The sequence below is a fragment of the Notechis scutatus genome, chromosome 2 (genome assembly GCF_049901735.1).
Source record: "Notechis scutatus isolate UNSWTSFEM ecotype Mainland chromosome 2, rNotScu1.2, whole genome shotgun sequence".
NCBI lineage: Eukaryota > Metazoa > Chordata > Lepidosauria > Squamata > Elapidae > Notechis > Notechis scutatus.
In genome coordinates this window covers 168,920,296-168,947,625 of record NC_142010.1, presented here as the reverse complement: position 1 = coordinate 168,947,625, position 27,330 = coordinate 168,920,296, and the positions used below count along the sequence as shown (strand labels likewise).

Here is a 27,330-nt window from a genome sequence, read left to right as displayed (position 1 = left end):
CTTATCCATACAAGGAAACTGTCCACAGATGGGAAACAAAAATTACAACATATGCAGATGAAATGTGATCCATGTTTCTCTCAGGATTCCTCCAGATGAGGCTACAAAAAACTGGCAAAATATTTCTGTGCCATTTCTAAGGCACATCGAGAGCTCCAGGTTTCATAGCTGCATATGGACTTTTCAGTGCTGCAGTCATCCTCCATCCGCACCACATAAATATATAAGCCAAACCACTTTGGTTGTAAGGATCTGAATCACAGGAATACCTCTTATTAATGCACTATAGAATTTTGGCTATTATGAATGACAAGTTACAAATAGATGGTAGAATGTTATTTGGAACGTGGATATAAAAGCAAGGAGTTTAAAGCACACTTCTCCACTCTGGTACCCTCCAGATGTGTTACTTTGCTTCCAATGAAGAAGGTGATTACCATGTAGGCTGAAAGACTGACAAAAGAAAGTTACAATTCTGGGGTCCAACAAGATGACATTGTTTAATGGAAGGGTCCCAAAGCCTGCCCCCCTCCCCCCATAGATGTGTAGGATGAGCAGAGATGGTGGGGATTACATTAGTTGGATTGATTATGTACCATCAAACTGTTTTTGGCTCCTACTAATAGGTGGTTTAGAATTCCAGAGAAAATTGTCTCTGCGAGATCAAAGGGGCAACCAAGGATGACTCAATTTTCTTCTCCAATTCTCTTCTGGCTCAGTAGTGTTCCATGCAAATATTTGTGAACCAAGTAGATCAGGGGTGTCCAACCTTGGCAACTTTAAGACTTGTGGACTTCAACTCCCAGAATTCCTCAGCCAGCAAAGCTGGCTGAGGAATTCTGGGAGTTGAAGTCCACAAGTCTTAAAGTTGCCAAGGTTGGACACCCCTGAAGTAGATGCTTCTTTAGTGATTTGCATGCACAAATGTCAAGGGGAAATTACACTAGATCTTGCACATGAATCAACTGATTTTAAAGATGTACACAAAACAATACATCCTCATCCTGAACAGAATCTCAACTTTGTGATCACAAACATTGTTTGGTTCCTTCATCTCCAGAATGGGACGCTGATACAAGACACTACAACCACTTAGAACTGCAATCTGATCCTGAAATACAATCAGTTCTTGCTTCAAAATGGTAATTAGGACTCAAATTTCTTTTTCTTAGCAATGCAGTTGTGGAGTGCAACTTCACATGACAACATCATTGCATTCTTCTGTGACTTTTTTCAGAATCACACTCTAGTGCAGTGATGGCTAACCCTTTCACTGTTGTGTGCTGAAAGTGCACGGACGTGTGTCCGCATGCGCGTGCCTGCATTCATAATGCAATGCGGGCATGACCCCCGCGCCCCAGCACATGTGTGCGCAACCCCTTGATTCCCTGCCCCCTGCGCATGCGTGCACATCTCCTGCATGCGCCCGCCCCCTACGCATCACAGATACTGTGATGACCCATAGTGTCTCAAAAATAACACAAAAACTAAAACATGAATCAAGGTTAAAATATTGAAATGTTTAGTAATGATAGACTTTAAAATTTAATAAAATATTAAAGGGAATGTTTAAAATATTGAGTTTAATTAAAGAGTTTAATTGACTATTGTGTTGATGTTATTATAAACTTATTTCTGTAGCATTTGTCTTTGAAATAGATAATTGGAATGTTATAAGATTTAATATTTAGATTTATTATCTAATTATGTATTTAATCACTTTGGATTTATTATTTCTTCTTCTTTTTAAAAGTTAGTAGGTAGAATGTACTAAGCAGAATCAGATTGGGTACTAGGCGTTATTTTAAATGTTAACTTAGGGGGACGATAGAAAGGCATCATACTCTGATTAGTGATTTCAGGAGAAATCCTTTTTTTCTTACTATAGGGAATGAGATAAATGGATAATTTGGAAAGAATGGACAAAAGATACAAGCATAATGATTTAAATTAAAATGAATTAAATAAAATAGAATTAAGAAGAGTGAAAAGCGGGGAGAAGCTATATAGAAGATATAGAAAGGTAAATAAGATAGGTAATGGTATATAAGATGAGCACGAATTTAATTGAAGTCCATATAGAGAGAGGTAATCTGGGACCAAGTTACTTTCTAAAAAGAAGTTTTATGTTTTTGTGTTTTGTGTGTTTATGTCTGTGTGAGAATTAATAAAACCTTGGAGGAATGTTGGATGAGAATAACGGTAACCAAATCAGAGAGAAATGAAGATGATAACTATAAATTGGATAAATATAGGAAAAAATAATAATAATAATGAAATTGAATAAGAGTTAAGAGAAATAATGAGAAATTTGTTAAGAGATATTTATATGTTCATATGGAAATGGTGTAAAATAGAATTATGTTGTATAAAATAATGTTTTATTCGACTTGTAAAATTTATAATGGAAAGAGGTTTTATGTATTTCAATGGTTATTGATGGTTTGTTTGTCTTTAAAATTAATAAAATTTGTTTCAAAAAAAAAAAAGTGAGGGGAGCTGAATGTCAACTCGTATAGCATCCCTGGCTTGCTCTCGGCATCTATCGGAACCCTGACAAGGAGCTGCTGCACATATGCTGCACACATTTATATTGTATCTTTGCTCTAAGGACTCAATCCAAAGGAAAAATACATAATGGAAAATACAAACTTCGTAACTTAGAATTCAATCAATAGCAGGTGAAGAGGAAAGATGGAATTCACATTAATTTGCTTCTTACGTGATCCATCCAACCATTTAATACTGTCATTCTTAGATCAATACTTTGGATACTTTGGATACTGAATTTATTATACTAAAGGTTAAACATTCTATCCTTTCAGGTAAGTAAATATTATTTCTATGAAGTGGAATAATTTTGTGGCGATCTTATCATTTCAAATGTTCCTGGGTCTCGTTGGATGACATTGCTTAATCGATAGAGACCAGAATGTGGGTGAAACATGGTCATAAAATTCCAGTTAAAAACAGAAACTGGGAATGTTTCTCTCAGCAGAGTCCACAAAACTGGTATTAACCTAACAGCTGATTTTGGTCATATCTCTGCTTAAATGAGTTTTCATTTTACAAATGAAAAACTCAACTATACTAGAGCATTTGTGTTTAATTCAGTGTGGAATCAGCTTTCCTTTTAATTCTCCTGATTGCTAGAAATGGTATGATGCTATCATTGGAGGACTTTTCAATGAGGAAACAACAATCTTTGAATCCATTCTGAAAGTAAATAATGAAGAGCAGCTGCGCACAGAAGATACAGCCTTACACAGAATGTACACTGCAGTGTCTGAAAACTGAGATTGTACAAGAAAGAAAAGGGAGAATTGGGGAGTTACTAATTTCATTCTAATAATGCCTGTCATAATCTGCATTAACATTGTTAATGAGCTCCGTAACTGGAAGAGAGATGAGTAGTTCCTCTGGCGTTGAAGGCCCCACCTTCACTTCCTGCTTGGTTAGAGAGGCTCAGAAGCCCTTCCTGCCACCAAAGAGGTGTTCCAGAGAGCTTCTTCTGGGCCAGGATTCAAGGGCAGATGTCAAACTGTGACTTTTCTTGCAATAGGAGCAATGCTGTGGGAAGTACTTGGTGTGCAGATATGGGCAGGTAGGGATTTCTTTTCTCATGTGGATAGATAAATTTTGCCATTCCCAAAATTAAGAAAAGGAAAAAAGGAGAAAGAAGAGAAACTTTGTAGCAGGAAAAAGCAAAGTAAACAAACTGATCAAGAAGCGAGAATTAGGAGGTTTGTTTGAGAGAGTTGAGAAGTGTCTGCTAGAGTAGAAGTGATCTGACATTGTTGTTTCCTTCATCTCCAGAATGGGACACTGTTGCAAGACACTAAAACACTTAGAACTGCAATCTGACCCTGAAATACAATCAGTTCTTCAAAATGGTAATTAAAACTCCAATTTCTTTCTCTTAACAATGCGGTTGTGGAGTGCAACATCACATGACAACGTCACTGCATTCTTCTGCGACTTTTTTCAGAATCCCACTCTAATGTATACCTCTTATAGTTCCTATCAGACTTCCCTCTAAGTGCTGATTCATCCCAGCCGTTCATAGCTTCTGTCATCATTTCACTAATTTTGAATATGATCATTGAAAAGAATTAAAACTCATCTAGTTTAAAGGCCAAGACCTTTCCCTGCCAGTAAAGAAAGATACCAATCACCAGGTGTGTCATTGCACAACTTAGTTTTTTAATTTTTGCAGCGTTAATTCTTGGTCAGCGTTAATTCTTCTTGGTCTGTGAAGTGTTAGTTATGGTTGTGAAAAGGGAGCTTTCCAGACAGGAAGTGTAGATCAGTTGGAACGGATGGTTTGCTGAATCCAAGAAATGTAGTTGCAAACTTTAGTGTAGACACCAGGCTTGCCTCTTTGAGCACATCCCTCACCCCAAGAGACAACTCCTTGGAGTACTCCATTGCAGACAACTGGACCGCCAGAGTCTCCCTGTGAAAGAAGCAGGATATTGAGTAAGGAAATATAATTTGCATTATATCAGACTCTGGTAGATGAAGGCAAGGAACAGATTGCAGAAGGTAAAAAGTCCTCCCATGGAATTGATTTCATACTCTTCTATATTAGATGTCATAATTGTTTCCAGGATGGGATGAAAATCCCAGCAATGCTTCATCTAACTGGTAAGAGCTTCCTAAAAGAGAAGGCAGATCCAACATATAGTTCATAGCCTCATAACGGCTGGAGGTTTGATGTGATTGATGTTGTTTGTTTATTCATTAAAAGCAGGCAACTGAAGGCCAGACAGGTTGCAGAAGCAGCTCCTGAATATAGGGATTTCTCTCCAACTACCCACTTCTCTATTGTATCCTCAGGTTTAAACACCAGCCAGCTATGAATTTAATATATATAGTAGGACCTACTTTGAACACCATCTGAAATATACAATACAAAATGGGAAAAAGGAAAAAGATTTACCTGACAAGAGTCTTTTCCACCTTCCACGTATCCTGCACAAAACATATTGTTGGTGATTTGCCCTGGATAAGCCTTATTGCACTGACTCTGAGAAAGTACAGGGATACTCAGGCACTGCAGAAGATCTGGATAGCGTGCTGTGTGAAAGATCAAAGAAACTGTATTCATTTCCAGAAATAGACATTAGACTTTCCCTAGAATGTTTGAACAGCACAATAAAAGAAATGAAGCTCCCCCTTCTTCCATAACTTTGTTGCTCTAAGGATGCCAATCACCTTTTGCTTCATTGCAAAAATCTTCCAGTTGACCAAATCCTGGACTTAAGGCAAGTTCTGTGCATTTCATTGGGGTGCATTATTTTATATGGCATGGTCTGATTTATAATGGGGTTTGGCAGAAAATGAAAGCCAGAAATATTTTTATTAGCAATTTACTCTCTGTAATCATTAGCTTTGTTCAATAAAATCAACTGAACATGATCACAAATGACTCTATCTTGCCCAAAGAACATGAAGAAGACTCACTGCCACTGCTGAGGGTGTTGCCCCAGCCAGAGACTAAACATTGTGCTCCACTGGATGGACAGCTGCTTGGTAGACGCACTGCTGAAACACGGGAATTGAGAGTGGCTGCTTTGGATAATTTGATGAGCATGATGTCATTGTCCAAAGTTCGGGAGTTGTATTTGGGGTGACGAATGACTTTGACTGAATCAATGTATTGCTCGGAACCATCATTTTTGGTCAAACTGTGTTCCCCAAGTCTCACTTGGATTCGGCTAAATCAAAACAAGAAACAGACATTTTGGTCATATCTATTTTCATCCAACCTATTTTAACATCACAAGAGCATCCTGTTGCCCAGAATGGCTGAATCCAGTAAATGATGGACACAATTGCATGTTGGCTTCTTGTACTGGGTAGGAAATTAATGCCTCTATACATTAGTGTGCACCCATACCTAAATATAGAAGCATGTGTTTATATCCTTTATTAAATTTCCTGATACAGGAATATTTCAGTACAATGAGAATGTCCCACATAAAATAACAATAGATGATTACTTACGATTTATAGCAGTGAGCAGCTGAAACAATCCATTGGCTGTTTATGATGGAGCCACCACAGAAATGTCTTCCGGAAAACAGAGAGACCTGATAGGGAACGGAATGTTTTTGGCAGGTGTAGCCACCCACAATTTTATCATCGTCTTCATCATCGATGGGGAAGGCAACTGGATAATGAGAAGATTTCAAAGTGGGTGAAACAGGAACCAAATATTCACCACTTTTAAGCAGTAGGAATTCACAAAACTTTTGGTATACTTTGAAGGGTCCATATGATGGGATCTTCATCCCATCAGGCAAGTGATGGATGGCTAGTCAACCAGTAGGAAGTCACGTGAGGAGGGAGGGTGGAAGGGAGGAATGAGAGAGGGATGTAGGAAATAATAAGAAAGGAAATTATCTAAAAGTAATTTACATTTACTGTATCTCTCTGCTGACTTCCACCACAGAACCCAGAAATGCCACTAAACCTTCATGGCAGTTGAGTTCCTGCCTTTATTTCCTGGCCCATAGGTTTCTACCTCTTCTCAAAATATCTTCTTTTCCCTTTTCTTTTGAGTGATTTCTATGAAAAGATATTAATGAACTAGAATGCAAGTTTGGGATATTCTTTGGTGTGTGTGGAAGTATGCATGCAGCAAATCTCAATGTCCGCAGTGATTCTGCAGTTTTCCTCAGAATTGCACAATCCTTGGAAAAGATATATCTGCTTTCAGGAGTTATAGACGGATGCTACGGAATGCATGAGCCCCTTGTAGATTCTGAAGCAGATTTTTGCCTTCAGGTTTGTTGTTTACTTTTTCCTACACATAATTTTCCTTGAACATTGAGTAGGACAAGGAGAAGTGAACCCTGAGTCAAGATCCCTTTGAATAGCTTCCCTCTGTTATTGGACCATTTGTATCATGCAATTGTATGGAATGGACAATGATTCCATTTTTAAAAATGGGTAGAATATTTGAGAGACTAGGGATCCTAGGTTTGTCTAAAATCTCTTGCCTTAAAAAGCAATTTGTCTACTCTAAGCATTTCCCTGGCTACAACTCTTTCTTGCTATTTAGTTAGTTTACTTTTATTGTCATTGCACCTCGTACAACAAAATTAAATGCCATCTTCGGTGTACATTACACATAAAAAGTAAAACAAAAACACACAACCTTCACATTCTCTACAATTTAATTGAAAACCCCTAATATTGCATTAATATTGCACTACACAATAGAAGCTATTTTTCAGCCTATTTCTCCTTGTTTTTATTGTCCTGTACCATCTGCCAGATGATAATAGTTAAAAAAAAAGGGTGCTCAGGACGAGATGGATCTTTTAAAATGTTTTGAACTTTCTTAAGGCAGCGGGAGCTATAAAGCTCTTCCAAAGAGAGGAGAGGGCAACCAATAACCCTCTGGAGTGCTGTCCTATTTGCCACTGTGCAATTGGCAAACCATACACAGGTGCAGTAAGTTAAAATACTCTCTATGGTGCAGTGGTAGAAGGTCACCAGCAGTTTTTCATTCAGTTGGTGTTTCCTGAGAAGCCTCAGGTTGTATAGTCTCTGCTGGGCTATTATACCTGGGAATAAATTACCTCAGGCCAGACACTATGGAGTATAATTTGTTGGCTTCAGCTGAAACACCAAGAAAGCATAAAGTAAGTTCCTTGGCTACGTCATTGTTAAAGACATCTGATTTAAAATTAGTAATATTTGTCTAATTTTTAGTCTAGTATTTTACAACTTTGGCAACTTTTAAGATTTATGGACTTCAATATCCAAAATTCCCCAGCTAGCATGCTGGAGTGGGAATTCTGGGAGTTGAAATCCATACATGTTATAGTTGCCAAAGTTTAGAAACAGTTCTATAGATTAATTTTGGTGGCTTGGGAGTCCCACCTTTTCAAATGCAGATAAACTGATAAAAAAATCCTTAGGTTCATTAGTTTGCTAGCTCAAGTTCTACTTGAATATATATGAAGAAATTATTGACTTACCAGCTGCTCCCAAGAATGCTACCAGCCAAATGAACTTCATGTTGCCTTTCTTCCTCACAGTAGCAGAACAGAGGAGCTACTGCATGTATTTATGTTGTGGGGTGAGTATTATCTTTGCTCCAAGGACTTAATCAAAAGGAAAAATACACAATGGAAAATATAAACTTGGATTTCAACCATAACAGGTGGAAAGGAAAGATGGAGTTCGCATGAGTTTTCCCCTTATTAACAATTTAATATTGCCATTTTTAGATAAATACTGGGAAAATGCATTAATCATACTGAATGATAAAGATTCTATCTTTAGCTTCCTTGCTATAATATTTTTTCTGTGAAAGTGGAATTTTTTTTGTAGAGATGTTATTGCTATCTGTCATACATGTTATGTTTATGTTATGCATAAAAGTATTCCTTCTTTTTTGCAAAAACATTGAGACATGCATTTTTTTATGGTGAGGGTTGTCTTTGGACTTTGAATAGTGTACTGAGCTCAAATAGCCAAAAGTTAATTAGCCCAAGACAAAAACACAACTTGATTTAATTTAAATAAAAATGAAGTGGGTTCTGTGAATATGATTACTTTAAGCTTCAACTGACTTGCAAAAATTCAAAAAAATCTACTCTCTTAAGAACATTCCTATGAACAGATGCTATTAGGCTTCAGGTATTTTAAAAAAAACACCTCAATACATGTTGGAAGAAATATCCTTCTGGGTTCAGTACCAAGTGGGGAAAAAGACACTGGAAATATTGAGGCTGTTTGGAAAGAAGGTTTAATGGTGGAGAGGACTGCATGGCTTGGAGCTCCAAAGTGAAAAGGATGACCACATGCTTCAATATGTTGGGTGAAGGAAAAGAAGGGCCAAGATGCTGAGAGACCCTTGGTTATATACCCTCTGTTGGGCCCTACTTCAGTGTTTCCTGTTCCTGTGTAAGAAATGTATCCCATTGGCTGTCCGACTCCCAGGGCCGGGGGTCTTAGCTAACTTTTTAGGCTTTGTCTGGACCACATGGCTTCACCTGACTGCTGGCTGATGCAATCTTCCCAGGCCAGGTGGTGAGATTGGTAGAGGCCTTTGTTACGTGGAACACTCTGGCCTAGGCCTTAATGGCCCGCCTATTAACAAAGGTTGGGTGGGGGTGAGCTTCTGCCTCTCTGAGTTTCTACTTCCCTTTTAGGGGAAATATTCTGCCTTTTTAATATTTCCTAGGATATTTCATTTTTCTAGGGGAGTGGTGGGTGCTAACTTCCTACACTTAAAAATATTCTGCTTGAGAAATCAGAATTAATTTTATTTGCCTTAAGGTGTCCTTTATTTATGCACACATACATATAGCCTATAGCAGGGGTTGCCAACCTTTTGGACGTCAGGGACCACCAAACTCATAATTTTAGATCCCATGGACCAGAGACCCTGGGAAAATCCCCCAAAAAGCCTGCAGGAAAATTCTCCACCCTGTGTTCCTACCAATCAATCATTCTTTATTTGGGATCGCAGGATACTCAGGGGAGAGAGAGAGAGAGAGACTTTTGGTTTCATGCAAGGAAAGCAGCAGAAGCAGCAGAAGTATTTCTTTCAACCCCCAAACTCCGCCAGAAATGAGTCTTTGTGAGACTTGTTGCACAGGCACAGCCTCTTGGAGTAGGATGCCTTGCAGGGTCTCAAAGACTCATTTCGGGTGGAGTTTGGGGGAGAGAAAGAAAGACTTTTGCTGCTTTCCTTGCATGCAGCCAAAAGCAGAAGAAAGAAGTGGAAAGAAGCAGCCCAGTGGCCAGGTGAGGTTTGTCGGGTGAATGCCTTCCCCCCCCTCACTACCTCATGTTATTTGCAATGCAAGTGACGCAAGCTTTGTATTCCCATGGGCCATGTGGGTGAAGCAACCTTGTGTTCCCATGTAGCCTGGATTAATTGCTTTGGGAGGTGCTTTGGGGGTGACATTTCTCTGCGGACCACCAAAATTTTCTCACAGACCACCAGTGGTCCCCAGCCCACTGGTTGGCAACCACTAGCCTATAGGCCACATGGTCCTAATGACTCTGAATGGTTTATTATTAATAGTAAGAAAAGAGTAAGAAATCACAAACAGCCTGAAAGTGAATTTATAATTTAAATAAATCCTCCAAATGATGGGCATCATGTTGCCTAAAGCCCAGGAGAACCATTAGATCTTGGTAGGTTCCTGAATGTCACAGGGGTAGAAGGCATGAAGATCTCTGGGGCATTATCTTTTCAAAGCTTCTTGGGTTGTGTTGGATAACACTGCTAAATTTATGGGGACCAGAATGTGGGTGAAACAGTATATTGAGAATATTCATTTAATTTCAATTCATAACAGAAATTGCAAATGTTTCCATCAGCAGCGTGCCAAGAAACTAGGCTTAACCAAATTGCTGATTTTGGTCATATCTCTAGTTAAATGAATGTAGCCATTTTACAGAAATGGTATAATACTAACATAGAAGAATTTTTCAATCAGAAAATAACAATTCTTGAATGTTCAAAATGCTGAAAAGCAACAAGGCGCTAAAAAGTCTGTTGTAACACAGAATATAGTCTGCAAAGTCTAAAAATTGAATACAATAATACAATTCAATTGTACATGAGAGATAGTAGAAAAAAAATGAAAAGAATGAATTGGCAAATATTTATTTCATTAATTTCAGACGGAATACTTTGTAAGCTGCTGCCAAAGTATCTCTGAACTGGCTTAGAGTGAAATTTAATACTCAGTCAGGAAAATTTTATTCTAGATACCTCTGACCATTAGGACACTTCACTAGAACAGGTCCAAGGTTGTGAGAAAAAACAGTAGACTAGGTCTTCTTCAAAGTGGCCTGCCTGTGGGGGTGTTTTATTTTCCACTTGGGAGAGTAAGGCTGTAGAGATATCCTGTTCTACCTTTATGTCCAATAATCTTAGTGCTGCTACTTTTCTTCTGGTATCACATCCATCCTCCAACAGCAAAAACAAAAATAACCAGACAGGCAAAATGGAAAGTACAGAACATGCTCACAATTGTAGGAATTAGTTCTTAGGAGCTGGGCAGATGCCGACCCTCTCAAACCTCTACCATGGTTGTCACTGAAGTAGCACACATGATGATAACCCTAACTATATTTAATATTTACCACAGAAGACGGTCAGCCAATCAGTATTTGCACTTTTTGGTCAAAAGTTCAGCAAAGACAACTGTCAGCCAAGCGTTAGTCATTTGAAATCATTTGAAAATGGCCAGCAATAAAGTACCTCATTCCATCAGGTGTAAAAACTCTCTCCATGCTTCATAAAAATTGCTAATATTCTGCCTCATGCATTTCTGTCCCCCTTCTCATATGCTCCATTAAAAAAAAATCCCACAGATGCTTTGGGAGGAAATTCTGCTAGGACTTAATATATAAAGAGCAATATTATGCATATAATATGCGTGCCTTAAAAACCCTTAAAATATCCTGCACTCCATGGTTACACATTTCTGTTCCTCTCCAGCTCCCTGTGACCTGTAAAGCTCTCATATCAGGAGTTTTACATTTGAGCATTTTTTCTGAGAATCAAGCATCTGTTATGATGCTAGAACAGGAGCTAGAAGCAGGGGGCAGCATAAGGCAAGACTTCCCTTCAAGGGACGCGAACATTCCTCCAAGTACAAGCCTACAATATGTTGCTGTTTTAAAAGTGGCATTTCTTCTCTCCCCCCGCCCAAGGATAAATTAGCATGGCACAAAGACCAGTCGTGACATCTGCAAACTCCCAGTAATATTGTCCTGGGATCAGTTGAAGTGGTCTGAGTCAAACTCCAAAAACTTTAATCTTAGACTGTCTACTATTGATCTCACCTCTTTTCTAAGAGGTCTGTAGGGGGCGTGCATAAGCGCACCAACGTGCCTATTGTCTCTGTCCTGCTGTGTTGTTGTTTTTTTCTTATGTGTATCTATTTCATGTATTCATAACTATTTTTATACTAATACCTGTTATCTTATAATCGCTTGACAAAATAAAATAAAATAAATAAAATATCACCTTGCTATATAGAAACTTCTTCAAAAATTATCACTGCAATCTTTTGTTATCTGATAGAGTATCCCAAGGCTACAGTTTAACTCAAATCTCTGTCTCTGTAAATACAGAAAAAGCTGATGTCAGACAGGGAGATTCTCCTTTCAATGCACCCTGCCACTCCCCTTGTTTAAGATGGATCTCTTTATACATTAGATGTGGGAAGGAAGGAAGCCAATGATAGTGCTTGGAGATAGGATATTCACAGAACCCAATACTTTCCCCCCTCAGATATTCCTCAAATGGGCATCACTGAGAATCTCTCACTGACCCAATAGGGAAAGAGGAACTATTTAAACAACCAAAATAGGGAAGTTATTTTCCCTCTCTTTCCCATTACATTTCTCATTTTTGAACCCCACTGCAGGAGCACATGACATTTTGGGTATTCTCAGAAATCCTGGAAGGGAATTTTTTTTGGCACTAACATATCCATTCAGTAAAACCACATGAACAATGGCACACACACACACACACACACACACACACACACACACACACACAAAAACACACTTTCAAATCAGTATTGAACTCCCGGAGACTGTCTGAGCTAGTCCCTGCAGTTTTCTTCACAAGATTTCAGAAGTGATTTGCCATTGCCTCCTTCCTAAAGCTGAGAGAAACAGACTGGTCCAAGGTCAAGCAGGTGGTTTTATGCCTAAGGCAGAACTAGAACTCACAATCTGCCAGTTTCTAGCCTGGTGGCTTAACCACTGCACCAAACTGGCATTCACCCGGCAATTATCAAGACATACTGATTCAGAATAGACAACCCGCAGATCTGCCAAAGTCCACTTCATCTATTTTTAAAACTCGTTATTCTCTGCAAAAAGCGGTGTGTGTGAGACTGTGTTTGTGTGGGCACATATGCACACATGTATGTCTGCTTCTTTTGTGGGGATTGTAAGGATTTGTCTAAATTTTATAAAAAGAAACAGACAACCTTTTTAGCTACAGTTATATGAGATTAAAGATAGACGGGGAAATAATTAATTTCATTATCACTCAGGGAGCTCACAATTGCAAATAGCTGGAAGCTCGCTTGCCTGCGAGCACAAAGGGCATTTGAAATATACTTAAGGAAAGCAGTGAGCCTAAGCTTTTCAATTATAACTCTAAAACCCAGCAAATAAAAATTAAAAAGTTAAAGACCAGTGAATGACTAGAACAACCAGAGCAGAAAACTCTGGCTGTTTTGCCTTGTGAGAAATGATTTCACCACATTTGACTGACCATGTTCTTTTAAACTTGAGGAATTTATTCATCCATTTGATTCTACAGCCTGAATAGAGTGCCTTTGTCTTTGCAGAACTCTGCATTGTTTCTTCATTGGCTGGACAGGCTCAGAAGCCACTCCTCCCATCGATGGGGTGCTTCGTGTGTCTCAAGATTCACGGGCAGATTCATCCAGTGTGTCATCCTCATGCAATGGAAGCTATCTGGTGGGAGACCCTTGGCTTGAAACTGTTGGCAGGTAAGAATGCCTCTCTTAGGATGCCTCTCTTAACCGTACTCTGGGACATCCATAACTCTAAAAAGGATGAAAAGGCATTAGAAGCATACAACACTAATGCTATGATAGATTTTTTTTAAAAAAAGAAATATCAATGAGAGGAATATCTCAAATAAGATACATCCAATAGAGTGAAAGAAATAGTGGCTGGGATAGGCTTTCCCACAATCTCCCTTTAAATTTGTAAACCTTTCTTTGGTGGTATATAAGTTAATGTTTAATATTAAAAAAAAAATGTGAGAATGAAGAGGCTGTTTCTCCCGAAGAGACAAAACATTTGAAGCATATCAACCCCTTTGGATTTGGGGGATGATGACCATGTGTGTTGAGCAAGTGTTGTTTTCTCCTCCAGTCTATGCAGGTCTTTGCCATGCTATTATAGTGACCCAAAAGGAACGCTTCAAAATCATCCAAGAAGGGATCCGGACAAATATCACCTGCGATTATGATGATAGCAGCTACATCATGCTTTTTTGGTATCGGCAGGGAAGAAGCAATGCTGGAGAGAAGCAGTTCCAGCTTATTGGATACTCCATAGCTAAAAGTGATACAAGGAAGGAAATCAAGACATTCGAGATCACTAGAAAAGCAGTGACTCATTCTTCCCTTATCATCCCTCCGGAAGAGGCCGCAAAGCCTGCAGTATATTTCTGTGCAGTTGGTAGGACACAGTGAAAGCTCCAGGTCTCCCAGCTGTACACAAACTACCTCGTGCTCTTTTGTTACCGGTCTGTGTCACATAAATTGCATACAGGTCCAACCGCATCCATCCACACAGGGCTGAAACAAAGCACTGGCTGCTTTCTGAATCATGGTTTTACTCATAGATTTCTCTGCTAGTATTTTCACTTGATACACATTTCAGCTTTGGGAAGTTAGCCATTTATTTCTTTTTTTAATTTGTGAAATGTCAGTGCTACCCCAGTCACAACACACTAAGAGGATTATAAAGATAAAAGAAGGCACAAGAATACATCTAACTCTATTTATGACTGAATTAGGGCCATTGGTAGTCTTCCATAATTCCAAGCTGGAATTATGGAGAGTTTTCCAAGTCAGAGTCCTAGAAGTGAGTTGTAGTTTTGCAGAAGATATAGCAATAGCATTTACACTAATACACCGCCCCATAGTGCTTTACAGTGCTCTCTGGGTGGTTTACAAGGTAGAAGCATTATTTGCATATTGCCTCCAGCAATTTAGCCCCTCATTTTATCCACCTTGGAAGGGTGGAAGGCTGAGTCAACCGTGAGCTATTCTGTGAATTGACCAGAAAAACAGACAAACAAACAGATTTCTAATTGTTATGCCATACCTACCCAAAACAGGGACTTGGTTTTATCTGCCATTCAAAGGATTTGATGCTAAACATTTGCATTTCCTTCTGTGCCGAGAGAGACCACTATGGCTGTGTTCAGAATTGTTCTGTATTAACATACTCCAAATACAGACTCCTGATTGGTCCACACAAACGGCATTGTGATTGGTCCACTGAACGGCCGTGATTGGTCCGCTAAGAATCAACCGCGATTGGCTGAGCCGATCATGGGAGATTCAAAGACCTGTCATTGGCCGAGCCGCGAGCAATCCCTATATGAAGGGCTGCGCGGCTCCAAGATCTTGTACAGATCTATACAAAAATAAAGAGCTTGAAGTACAGTGGTCTCGCGTCTCTTTCGTACCCGATCTAACAAGAATAGCCTGATTAGGACCACTGTCAGCATTTAAGTGGCAATGCTTGGGACTTCCTTCAAGCCACTCATTCTTCTCCTTTAAAATCTCACCTCCAAGCAGCCAAAGGCTATGTATATATAGTGGCAATACATCATTTTCTGACCAGGCCCAAGAATATGTAGCACTTAGGACAATGAAAAGGTCAATTTGTTCCTGGGTCATTTAGAGATGCCTTTGCTCACTGTTCTCTGTCTACCTCAAGTAACTGTTGAGGAACTTTCTGTCTTTTTGGAGGAAATAAGGGTGGGGATTGCCTATCCTTGCTTCACAGTTCTTGGCAATTTCCATTTACAAATCATGAGATTCTTAGTTCAAACCACTGCTTCCCAAACAAAAATTAGATGGATTCATTATAAGCTTTTTTCAAAAAATGTATCTCAGCCATTTTTGATTTCTGGTGGCTACTTGAACTAGACTCTGCAGTTTTCTTGGCAAGATTTGTTAGAAGTGGTTTACATTGCTGCCTTCCTAGGGCTGAGAAAAAATGGCTGGCCTAAAAACACCCGGCTGGCTCTGTGCCTAAGATGGGACTAGGACTCACAGCATACTGGATTCTAGCCTGATGCCTTAATAACTATACCAAACTGGTTTCCACCCTATCCTAAACTTCCTCCTTTTTTTTTTACAACTCACTGTTGTGTGAACCCAGCCAGTGCACTGAGTTTATGGTTTAGTTGTTGTATATTTTTATCTATCTATCTATCTATCTATCTATCTATCTATCTATCTATCTATCTATCTATCTATCTATCTATCTGTTTTTGTTTGTTTGTTTAATATTGCCACGTATTTTTCCATGGTGACTTGAGACAGCTTACAGAATATAATTTAAAACAAGAAAAACTAACAAAAAGAATCAAATAAATTAATAAAGTACAATATGTACTTTATTAATTTATTTGATTCTTTTTGTTAGTTTTTCTTGTTTTAAATTATATTCTGTAAGCTGCCTCAAATCACCACCAACTCCCAGTCCCAGCCCTGACGACAGCAGACCACACGAGTCATTTAATGGGCTCCATCAAGCTCTGAGGTCTCCAGACCCTCTGGCAGAACCAGGTCTTCAGTGCCTTCTGGAAGAGTATTAGACAGTGGGCCATTCTAATCTCTGGGGGAATGATATTCCAGAGAGAGGGAGCCACCACGGAGAAGGCCCTTCTTCTGGGTCCCACCAGGTGTATCTCCTTCAGGGATGAGATCCACAATATTCCCTGCCTCCCCACTCTGATGGGTCAGGTAGATGTGACTGGCATGAGACGGTCCCTCAAATAACCTAGTCCCAAGCCATGAAGGGCTTTAAAGGTGACAATCAGCACCTTGAATTGCACTTGGAAGCAAATTGGCAACCAATGCAGCTCCCTCAGGAGAGGTGATACATGTGCACACTGGGGTCTGCACAAAACCATGCGGGCCGCTGCATTTTGCACCAACTGGATGCAGCTGATGCAGCCGGATGCTCTTCAAGGGCAGCCCCGTATAGAGCGCATTGCAATAGTCAAGACAGGGAGTGACTAGGACATGAGTGACTGTGAGTAGGGACTGTTGGTCCAGGAAACTGCAACTTGTGCAGTTGCGCAAAGGTCCTCCTCATATAATCAGCTATTGGGATTAATTCAAGAAACAAAGGTTAAACTAATCACACATGGCGCTTTATGTAAGTAAACATATTCCCCATGAGAATTAAACTCTAGTAATAATTGGAATAGTGGCAGTTGATGTTGAACAAGGTTGGTCCTAGAGAACAGAATCATACTGTAATAATTGGAATCAGGGGTTGCAGTAGGCAGAGGCAACCAGCTCCAGGTAATGTGTCATGTTCCTTTTGAAAGATCCTAAATAAATTTAAGCAAAATACATTAGAGTTCCATATTATTCTAAGACCTTTTCCCCACTAGTGGCTGATAGCATTTTCTAGAGCCATTGTTATGTGAAAATAGCAGTAACAATGGAGCTACAGTAACAACTATGTAGTTACCACTGTTTAAGTCATTACTGGGGAAATGGACATTCTGTAAATAAAATCTGAATGAAAAACACAAATATATTTATTAGGGTAGGAATGGACAGCATACATTCACAGCAGAAATTCAGGCAGGAATGGATTCCTTCTAGAATCTAAACAACACATACCAAGGCAAGCTAAGACACTTGGCCTAAAGAGAGATGAGGGCCTGTGGGCAGAGATCTAATCAAACTTTCAGATTACTTAGAAAAGGAAAAGGAAATCCTGCTCTTCCTATCTCAGTGCGATTTTCTTTAACGTTGTCAGAAGTGCAACATGAACCCTCGGCTAACAAGATGGGTAGCTGCTTTTCTTTGGATTGCAGGTAGCTTTTGTTACAGTCCTCTTGTATTAATTCCAAGTGGAGGGATTTGGGCTAAGGATTTAATAGCAGAGTGGAAAATTTCTTAGGGTGGCCACTTTTTGCATAGGACATGACAGCGTTAGCTTTTCAGATTCAGTAGGGAACAAAATGGTCTCTTAGTTATCTCCTTGATGTTTTGGTATAACACTTGGACCTGATGAAGTAACCAGAATAGTGCATTCACTTTCCTTAGATTGGAGCATAGGGATTTCCACCATGCTAACATTAAACACAAATACATTAGGTCCCAATCCATTCTTAGTTTTGTCTTTGTTGTTTACTTACAGATATTCAAAAAAGAAGCAGTCATAGGCATGCTTACATGGGAGAAAGCCATGTTCATTTCACAGGATATATTAAATGTAGGTGCATGTAGGATTAAATATGCATCCCTGGATTATACCCAATCCCATCAAAGAAAATGGAACAAATTATATTCCTGAATCAACTAACCTTCAGTAAATCCAAGTGTTAAACCTAGCTGCCTTATTTTCTCCCTGAACAAAAATAGATGGCAAAGATCTACATAACTGAAACTAAAAATTTGGTTCAGCTGGGTTGTATAGCTTGCTGATTCCACAATAAATTGCAGATTGTCATCTGAAAATATGAAAAAAAAAATTCTCAGAAATGACAGCTTAAGTTTTCTTACATATATTCTCTTCTAGGATGCTCAGATACCAACATCATCCAAATGCAGAGCATGATGCTGGAAGAAGGCCAGGATGTTAGATTGGTATGTATACAAGACTATGGACATCGTAATATGCTTTGGTTTCGGCAGCATAAACAGCAGCAGGATCTTCAGCTCCTCTATAATTTCTATAATGGTAGCATCGTGCAGAAAATCCAATCTTTTCACCGTCTGAATGCTGACCAGCCTACACTGGATCGCTGTTTTTTGAGTATATCAGTTGTGAAGCCAGAGGATTCAGCAGTGTACTTCTGTGCAAGCAGTGAAACCACAGTACATCAAAATACCGTCTTCTTCCTTCAAAAATCTTCTCCATTTGTTTCTAATCTTGAATCTTGTGTGATTACAAAGATACCTTGGTCTTCTCAACCAGGCTCAGCCATGTAATATCAGCTAAACTGAAAAATTCAACTCAAGCAATTTGAAGGCTGGATCACCACACACAGGATTACTAAGGGACTGGAGATCCTATAATAGGCAGGGGGTCATTACATAGCCAAATTGAATTTTGTAATGATGTCATTGAGGAAAAGCAAACTGAGTTTAGAGATATATCATGAGAGCAATTGGGAATAAATCCTCCAAAGGGTGATCCCAAGATTGCTAAGAAATGTCCTTCTTCCCTGAGATAGTCAAGGGGAATAAAAGACAAGGTAGCTGTAAGTCAAGCAGGGTACCAGGCGGAGGAAGAAATCCAGGCAATCTCTAGAAAGGGAAGCTAACTCTTTGCTGCCATCTTGTGGTCTTACTGTAAATAAACATGGAGTGTGACACCGCCAAGCAAAAATCATTTCTATTATATGTTCATGCAATATTATTGTTAAAGTTGCCATTGTTTCTAAAGAGCCAATCCCCTGATTGGACTGAAGCAGACAATAATAACTCCTACTGCAAGATACCACAGTAGGAGAATATAGAAGAAAGGAAATAAAACCAGGATGGTTTTAGAACGGTTAAAGGTCTGGTTTTGGAGCAAAGCCATTTATCACCAGTTTACAAGAAATTATGCCACTTCTGACCAAATAAATTCACTTTTCCCATATTACTTTCCCAATAATTTTTGAAAACATTCCAGCAGCTGTCTCACACTCCTGCTTCATATTCAGCTTCTTGCCACAGACCACAGCTAAGTCCTTTTCAGATGTCCCCTTGTATACGTGTCCTACATTTTTTTCTTCTCCAACGTAATATCTTATATTTCTTTCTGTTAAAGGACCTCTTGTTTCTCTCAGCCCTTCTATTCAGATTAGACTGCAATTTCATTCGGTTAGCCTAGTGTTGGCAGACCTCCCGGTTTTGTGACATCTACAAATCAAATCAAGCAGTCCATCAGTCCCATATCCAGGTTGTTAAATAAAATGTTGAATAATCCTGGCCTCAAATCTGATCTCCAATTACCCAACATAATGTAGAGAGATTAGTGTTGCTTATCTGAGCACAATTAAGCTGGCCAATTGTGAATCTATGTTATTATAGTACCGTCCAAACCACATTTTTAACAGTGTGATCATCTGGAACATTATGGAAGCGGAAAGTTCTCAGTAAAATCAGAGACCCAATGTGACAGCTGTAAAGTCTAATCTAGCCTTGCTTAAGTTCAGGTGAAGGTTGAAAGATCTCTTTGGGAGACAAAACCCATTCAATCACAGATCCAGATGTAGATGGGTACTCACTTTATGTTGTTTCAGCCAAAAGGAGGCAAGGAAGGTAAGTGGAAATTAAGAATGAAATAGGTGACTAACTCCACCTTGACCCAACTGTTTTGTCCTATATTCCATCATTGACTGCAGAGTCTTCCCTGCAGATCACAGCCTCTTTTGGAAATGATTTCATGCATCTCAACCAGCCAGCTGCTAACACTCCAAGCCCTGCCTGAGAGAAGGAGGGCATTTTGGTCACTGAGGGAGAGATTGGAGTTTGGTCACCAGTAATATTTCTTTCATATTGTCATATAGTATAGGCATCCACTTAAAAGAGGTGGGTGGGGGGGGAAATATCTGGATCAGATTAGTGTTAAATTAGGGGTGATGATTTATTGTGAAGTTTTGTTTTCTTTATATCTATTTGTTTACACACACACACACACACACACACACACACACACACACACGGTGGGACTGGTCTATCAGGGCAACCTGGCCCACCCAATTATGGGACAGAGCATACTGCTTCCGTTTTCACCTTTCAGCCCTAATCCAGGAGCCTTCGCAGGCAGTCACTTTCATGGCAAACTATTTTTGAGTTAAATTTAGAGAGCCTGTGGCTTAGAGGTTAATACAGCTGCCTAATATGTAAGTAACCCAGGTTCAAATCCCAGAAGGTTATGGTTAGCTGATGAGAGCTCTTTATTTCTTTGTCAGTAAAACATAAATTTAATACAAAAATTTGTATCTATTGCATTTTTTAATCAGCTTTGTATATTTGACAATTGATTTAATAAACTTTTTCTTCTTATCCTTCATATTGTCATACAGTATAGGCATCCTCTTATTCACTTATGATCCTATGGAGGATCAGTATTTAATCCAATATCCTATGGAGACGTAAGTCAGTGTTGTAAAAATGCTATTATAACTCCAGAAAGCACAATAAAAGAAGTCTTTGTCATGATGTCAGTAGAACCTCCAATATTCAGAGGAGATTATCAGGAATCCAAGAAATGAATACCTGGATGCAAAAATTGCATCCGTTTTCAATCCGAATAGAGCTAGAAGGGACTTTGGGGGTTGTCCAGTTCAACCCCCTGCTTGAGCATTCCTATACCATTCCAGAGAAGAGGCTGACCAGTCTCTTCTTAACTAACCTCCAGTGATGAAGTGCCCACAACTTCTGAAAAAATGCTGTTCACTAGTTAATTGTTCTCCCTATCAAAAAAACTCTCCTTAGTTCTAGGTTGTTTCTCTCCTTGATTAGTATGCACCCATTGTTTCTTGTCCTGCCCTTTAGTGCTCTGGAAAATAGGTTGATCCCTTCTTCTTTGTGGCACCGGAATACTGCTATCATGTCACTCCTAGACTAGCCATACCCAAATCCTGCAACCTTCTTCAAATGTTTTAATCTCCAGGTCCTTCAATCATCTTAGGTACTCTTCTCTGCACTTTTTCCAAAGTGTTGTAATGACAAGGCAGTCGAGTTGTTTGATCATGAACAACTGAATCATGATGATCTTTATTGGAGTCTAGTCTTGCATTTATACACATTTTTAGTTATCCTCCATCATTGGTTAACTTTGGTTACTGCTTAACTTTTGTTACTGTTTAGCACAGTAATTAATTATCTCTAGTTAAAGTCTAACACATGTTTACTTCCTCTCTCTAATCCTCCTTTAGATTACTGACTTTGTTTACCTGAGTTGTATTTGCTTGGAAACATTCTTTATCTGAGATTTGCCATCCGAGATTGGAACATTCCTGCAATTACAACTCTACACCAAAGTTTGAACATCTTTTTTGTAATGTGATGACCAAGACTAGATGCAGTATTCTAAGTGTGGTCTTACTAAGGTTTTATAATATTTCACATGATTTTGATTCTATGCTTCTGTTTTTATACAACCAAGGATTGTATTAGCTTTTTTGAATGCTGCCGTACACTGCTGGTTCATATTTAAGTGATTGTCCATTAGGACTCCAAGGTCTGTTTCACAGTTACTCTATTTGAGCCAGGTGTCACCTAATCTATACCTTTGGTTTTTTCTGCCTAAATGTAAATCCTTACTTTTCTCCACATTAAATTTTATTTTGTTGGGTAGGGCCCATTGTCCAAGTCTGTCAAGATCCTTTTGGATTCTGAGCTTGTCTTCTGGGGTGTTGGCTATTCCTGCCTACTTAGTGTCACCTGCAAATTTGATGAGTTCCCCTTCTATTCCCTCATCTAAGTCATTTATGAAGATATTGAAGAGTACTGGGCCTAAAATGGAACCGTGTGGTTTTAGGACTCTCAGTAAAAATCCAATATCATCTTTGATGTAGGCAGCTTTATTATGAAAACAATAGAAGCCATGTCAAGCCACTACCACCTGTAGAAAGTGGTCCTTTCTGTTGTTTCTGGCCAAGGCATCTCCTGTACAGTCTGCAGGGAAAGAGTGTGCTTTGGAATACGCTGAAGAGATGTGGTAAAGATTTAGAAGAGTTGTTAAATAATTTCCAGGGCAGGAAGGTTTGCTCACCACAATTGCAAATATGTAGTTTCTGCTCTTGAAAATAGTACAGGATTATCACTCTTAAATTTATGCCAAGATCCTGAGAAGAGAAAAACTGACACAATCACAGGATTTGCCAAGATAAAGCCTGCAGGCAGGTATTTAGAAGAGAAGTCTCATTAGCCAATTCCACTCATAGGTCACACAAGAACCACTGGTAGAAATACGGTGAAGTTTCTTGTGATCTTCTTTTGACTTCATGCAGCTCATGGGTATTTTTATTCTTACTCTTTTTTCTCTTTCTCTTCTTACTCTTATTGCTTACTCTCATTTTCTTTCTCAATTCTTTATTGCTTTTTCCAGGATTTATTAGAGAGAACAAACAGCACCCAACCAAATGTTTTAAATTTTGTGGTAATTGCAAATGTCAGCTTTGGTAGCCACCACACTATTTCAAGGAACTGGCAACATTTTCTCGGATCATTATTCATTTCTCACATCATGACCAGAAATGCTTCTGTGATCTGAGTTTCTTTAATAAGAGACACCCAGAGCTTGAATTAAAGATATTAGTGTTGCCAAATACCTACTTTACCCTGAATTGCCGCCTCAGGGATTTCTCTCTGTAGTATTCCTATTTATTTGAAAAACAGAAATTCTAGCTACTGAACCAGGAAAATAGTTTTCATCTTATTTTCCTTCTGATAGTCCACAGAAACAATTCAGAGCCTACCTCCCCATTCCACCATCTCGCTGGCTTCTTTTATCCATGCTAGTTGGGAGTTCTGACTGTTGCTTAAAATATTTGAAGGGGAGCAGCTTAGCAAGAGTAGCTTTAATAAAACCATTGATTGCTTTTTCGCTCTTGGCACATTTTCATTCTGAGTCTTAGATTGCTTTTCAGAACTCTGATCAATTTATATTGAATATCCTAATTAATATGTTTTAATGGAAGAAATGCTTTAAGCTTTCTGTAAATACCCTTCTCTCTTTTAAAAGGTTGTAATTAAATAGAGAAGACATGAATTCAGATTGTGCTCAGTCCTGAACATGAATTGTTGGGCAACACACAATCTCAGCCCAACCTCTTTTTAATAGATTTGTAGTTTGAGGTCAACCACAATACAAATGTACCCTCTTAACTGAGCAATTATCTACTCCTCCAATTGGGAGCAACACAACCAATATTTTCTTCCTAGGACAAACTACTGTCTTTCCCAATTTCATCAGCTAAGGGTTGTTCAGAGCCAAAGATTCTGCTGGTGCTGCTGACCTGGAACAGACTTTTCCAAGATTAGATCCTCTTTGGTAGCTTTCTACAAACTACCGTGTTTCTCCAACAATATGCCCCCCCCCAATAGGAAGACCCAGCATATTTTCTAGGCATAAAATGAAATTAAGCCCCTCCCCCCAAATTTAGGCCTAGTTTAAAACATGCGAAATTGGGGGGGAAGGCGGGGGGAACTTGCCATTAAGAGTGCCCCGTGGGCAGCTACGCCTCACCATCAGCCACTGCTAACACCATGGTGGAGCACGGAGGGCTCCCTTACCCCTCCCTTACCCGGGTCAGCAGGCGGGCAGCATCGGCATGGATGTCCGGCAGCGTTTCAGCCGCTTCTCAGGCCTCCGTAGCTTCCATGGTTCCCACCGGTGCTCGCGCCTCTCTCGCCAGCGCCGTCTCCAACAACAGCATCTGAGTCGCTCCCGCTTTCCCCCCGTCCCCGTAACAACAGGAAAAAAAACACATTTTGAGGTACCTGGGAGCTCCGGCGCTGGCGAGAGAGGGATAGCTGCAGCTCAGCCTGGGTGCTTGGATGCAGGAACGGGCTGCGCACCGGGACTTTTGCAAACTTGCAGAGCCCGAGGCTGGAGCACCAAGGGTAGCAGCAGCAGAGACGCTCACTAGACTCTTCTCACACCCACCCAGCTGCTTGGGATTAAACCAAAACGCAGAACGCAGCGCTCCCAGGTACCTCAAAATCTTTTTTTTCCTGTTGTTATGGGGACGGAGGGAAAGCGGGAGCGACTCAGATGCTGTTGTTGGAGACAGCGCTGGTGCGTGGGGGGGGGGGAGAGAAATTAACTCACCCCCGAAAAGACGTCCTAGCCGTTTTTTCGGGGCTCAAAAAAAAAATAAGGCCCGGCCTTATTTTGTGAGAAACACGGTAGTTAAATGGAAGTTCTAGAGAATATTTTTCCATTAAATGAATGGTGACAACTGTATTGATTGTTTAATTGTTTAGGTTGCTTCCCATCCTTTGTTTGTATTTTTATTCATTAACAAGGATATTTTAATTATCATTATACTTGATTATTCTGTCACTGTTACTTACTGTTGGGAAACTAGAAATTATGGTGGTGTGAAACCAAACCAAAGCAATTGAACCAATCAATAAATACTTTGTTAAATGTACAACTCTTTTTTTAGAAATAGTTGGTGATTTTTCTTGTTTTGAATTTTGGGTTATGGGCAAGTTAGTAACACTTATATTTAGATTTTTAACTCCAGTGGATAGACACATTTTTTCAAGAGTGCCATGGTTGCTATGAGAATACTGATGTTAGAAGGTCCTGCTTTGTCCACCCAAATTCTCTTAATTCATAATATATAGGGTACAATGAAACAGGAACAAAACAAATTAGAATATATTGTTTGAATATGTTGCTATTATCACTTTAGTTCAGTTTTCAAATTAACAGTTCATAGTAATACATTTACTAATATGAAATACATTATATTATTTCTGAAAATATGCACTGTCACCTTTGAACTTTTAAAACGTATCAAAAGAGTAACTTGTCTACCCAAGCATTTAAAACATTTACCTAATTTTCTTGAGACATATACCTTCTTTCAAAGCAGTAATTTAGGAATACTGAATTGAAAGACAAACAAATAGCTTTAAAGTGAATAACAGCAATAAAAAATTCTTATCACAAAGTATATTATGACTGCTACTATAAATATTGATTGGGTCTATGTTTCATTTCAGAATGAGTTAATGATGGTCCATTCAGATCTTTGTTCATTTGTTTTCAAATTGAAAGTTGGTCTATGAACTGGTATTTAATTTGTTATGCTGTCTATCATTTTTTTACATTCTTATGTGGCAGCTTATCCTCTGTTGGGAGCAATCTACCACTGTGCTCTTCAGATATATTGGACTACAACTTCCATCATCCTCTGTCTATCTGTTACTTAAAGAAGTAATCAACTGCCATGATCCATATGGATTAATCATGATCTGGAAGAATATTAATGTACAGTATTGCTTTGCAGATCCACTTGGATCTGTTAAAAGTTTATCAGGCACTGCAACAGAATATCCTTCATAATAGTATGAGGAATATCCTGTTTCATGACTAAAAAGATGTGTTACAAAGTGTAGGTAAATGGATTATAATTGTATTATGCATGTGTTCATACATATATGTGTACAGGAGAAAAATGTCACAGATACAGGTTCCTTAGCATGAGTCAGGGGACCTTGAGAGCTTATGCACGCCAAAGTTGTTTTTTTCATCAAGAATTGCTGGGAAAGAAACATCTGGAACTGACAGATGTAGGAGATGTTATCTTTTATGTTATAGATAAGCTAATGTGAAAATTCAGAACCCATATCTCAAAGTACCCTTTCATATCAAGGACAGGTCAAGCGGGGTGACTCTTAATTATTTTATTGCCAACAAAAGGCCTTGGAGCTGCTTCAAGGGATAAAAACAGGACATTTTGTTCACACTTAATGGAGAAAAAATACTTTTCTATAGTTTCTGATTAAAAAAAAAATCTCTTGCTCTATAACTGGGCTGGCAAACTCATGTCGTCACGGCTTCGTCATGTGATGTATCATGACTTTTTCCCCCTTTGCTAAACCGAGGGTGTGGATGTGGCCAGGGGTGATGCATTCAGCCCACGGGCCATGAGTTTGACACTTCTGCTCTATAGTATCACAATGGCATATGAAGTTTATATATTTTGTAGTTGTTTTTTTTAAAAAAATTCATTTAAATTTCACTAATTTAATTTCACAAATCATGATATTAAATAAAATTGTTAACTACATTTGAAGTAAGAAACCTTTGAATTTGCAGTATTGAATGGTTCAATCAATCAAATTTTTATTATAGTTATAGAACAACATACTTGTTAAATGTATGCTTAGCAACAAGGATTTCAGTAAAATGCTGAAGAATGATAAAGAAAGTGCAGATAAAATTCATAAGTCCTTTCACTCTGCCTGAATTATTATTTCCAGAGCAATCCAAAGAACAAAAATAAACAAATGTCCAGTCTTCTTAAATAAACTTCTACTGTTTTAATAAAAATATAAGATTTTTTTAAAATCAAAATTTGCATTGGAGAGCTGAGGAGTAGCAAATCTATAAAAGCAAATTGAGAGGATATAAGAAGGGGTGAAGTATAGTGAAGTGAAGATTTGTGGCTTTTTCTCATAAATGCAGCAGTCCAGTAGCTTTCGTGTGAAATAGTGTATTTTTAAAAGATTTTTAAAAAACTTTTCCAATTGGAAGAATGAATTTCAAAATAATTGGGTCAGTGCAGTAAAAGCAAACACAAAGTATAGCATAGTGGAACAGCAATAACAAAACCCAAAGTTCACAGTCACATTAATGATAATTATTGGCATAAAATTTCACCCAGAATGTGGCAAGGGTTTAAAAACAAAGTTGAATTCATTGCTAGGAATCATTAAAAGTGAGACTGAAAATAAAATTGTCAGCACTGTAATGCCTATACACATTGTAAATCTATGTTGTCATATAAATAATATGCGGTATCTTCTATGTTGCACTTTAACAAGAATATTTTACAGTTAG

The 27,330-nt window shown here is 38.8% G+C and overlaps 1 protein-coding gene and 1 gene segment (V, D, J or C); one reads left to right on the top strand and one right to left on the bottom strand.

Annotated features, from left to right (window-relative positions):
- The first annotated feature begins 3,347 nt into the window (after positions 1-3,347).
- LOC148132400 (T cell receptor beta variable 2-like) lies at positions 3,348-19,017 on the top strand. The segment is given in 3 exon segments: positions 3,348-3,604; positions 13,359-13,523; positions 18,328-19,017. Coding segments are annotated over 3 exon segments (615 nt in total).
- Positions 4,247-6,779, bottom strand: LOC113425235 (trypsin-like). The gene is made up of 4 exons (XM_026687287.2): positions 6,010-6,779; positions 5,467-5,720; positions 4,943-5,079; positions 4,247-4,456 (listed from the first exon to the last, which is right to left on the bottom strand). Exons 1-4 carry the CDS (start codon positions 6,294-6,296, stop codon positions 4,307-4,309), a joined length of 828 nt encoding a protein of 275 aa, XP_026543072.2. The 5' UTR covers positions 6,297-6,779; the 3' UTR covers positions 4,247-4,306.
- Positions 19,018-27,330: the final 8,313 nt, after the last annotated feature.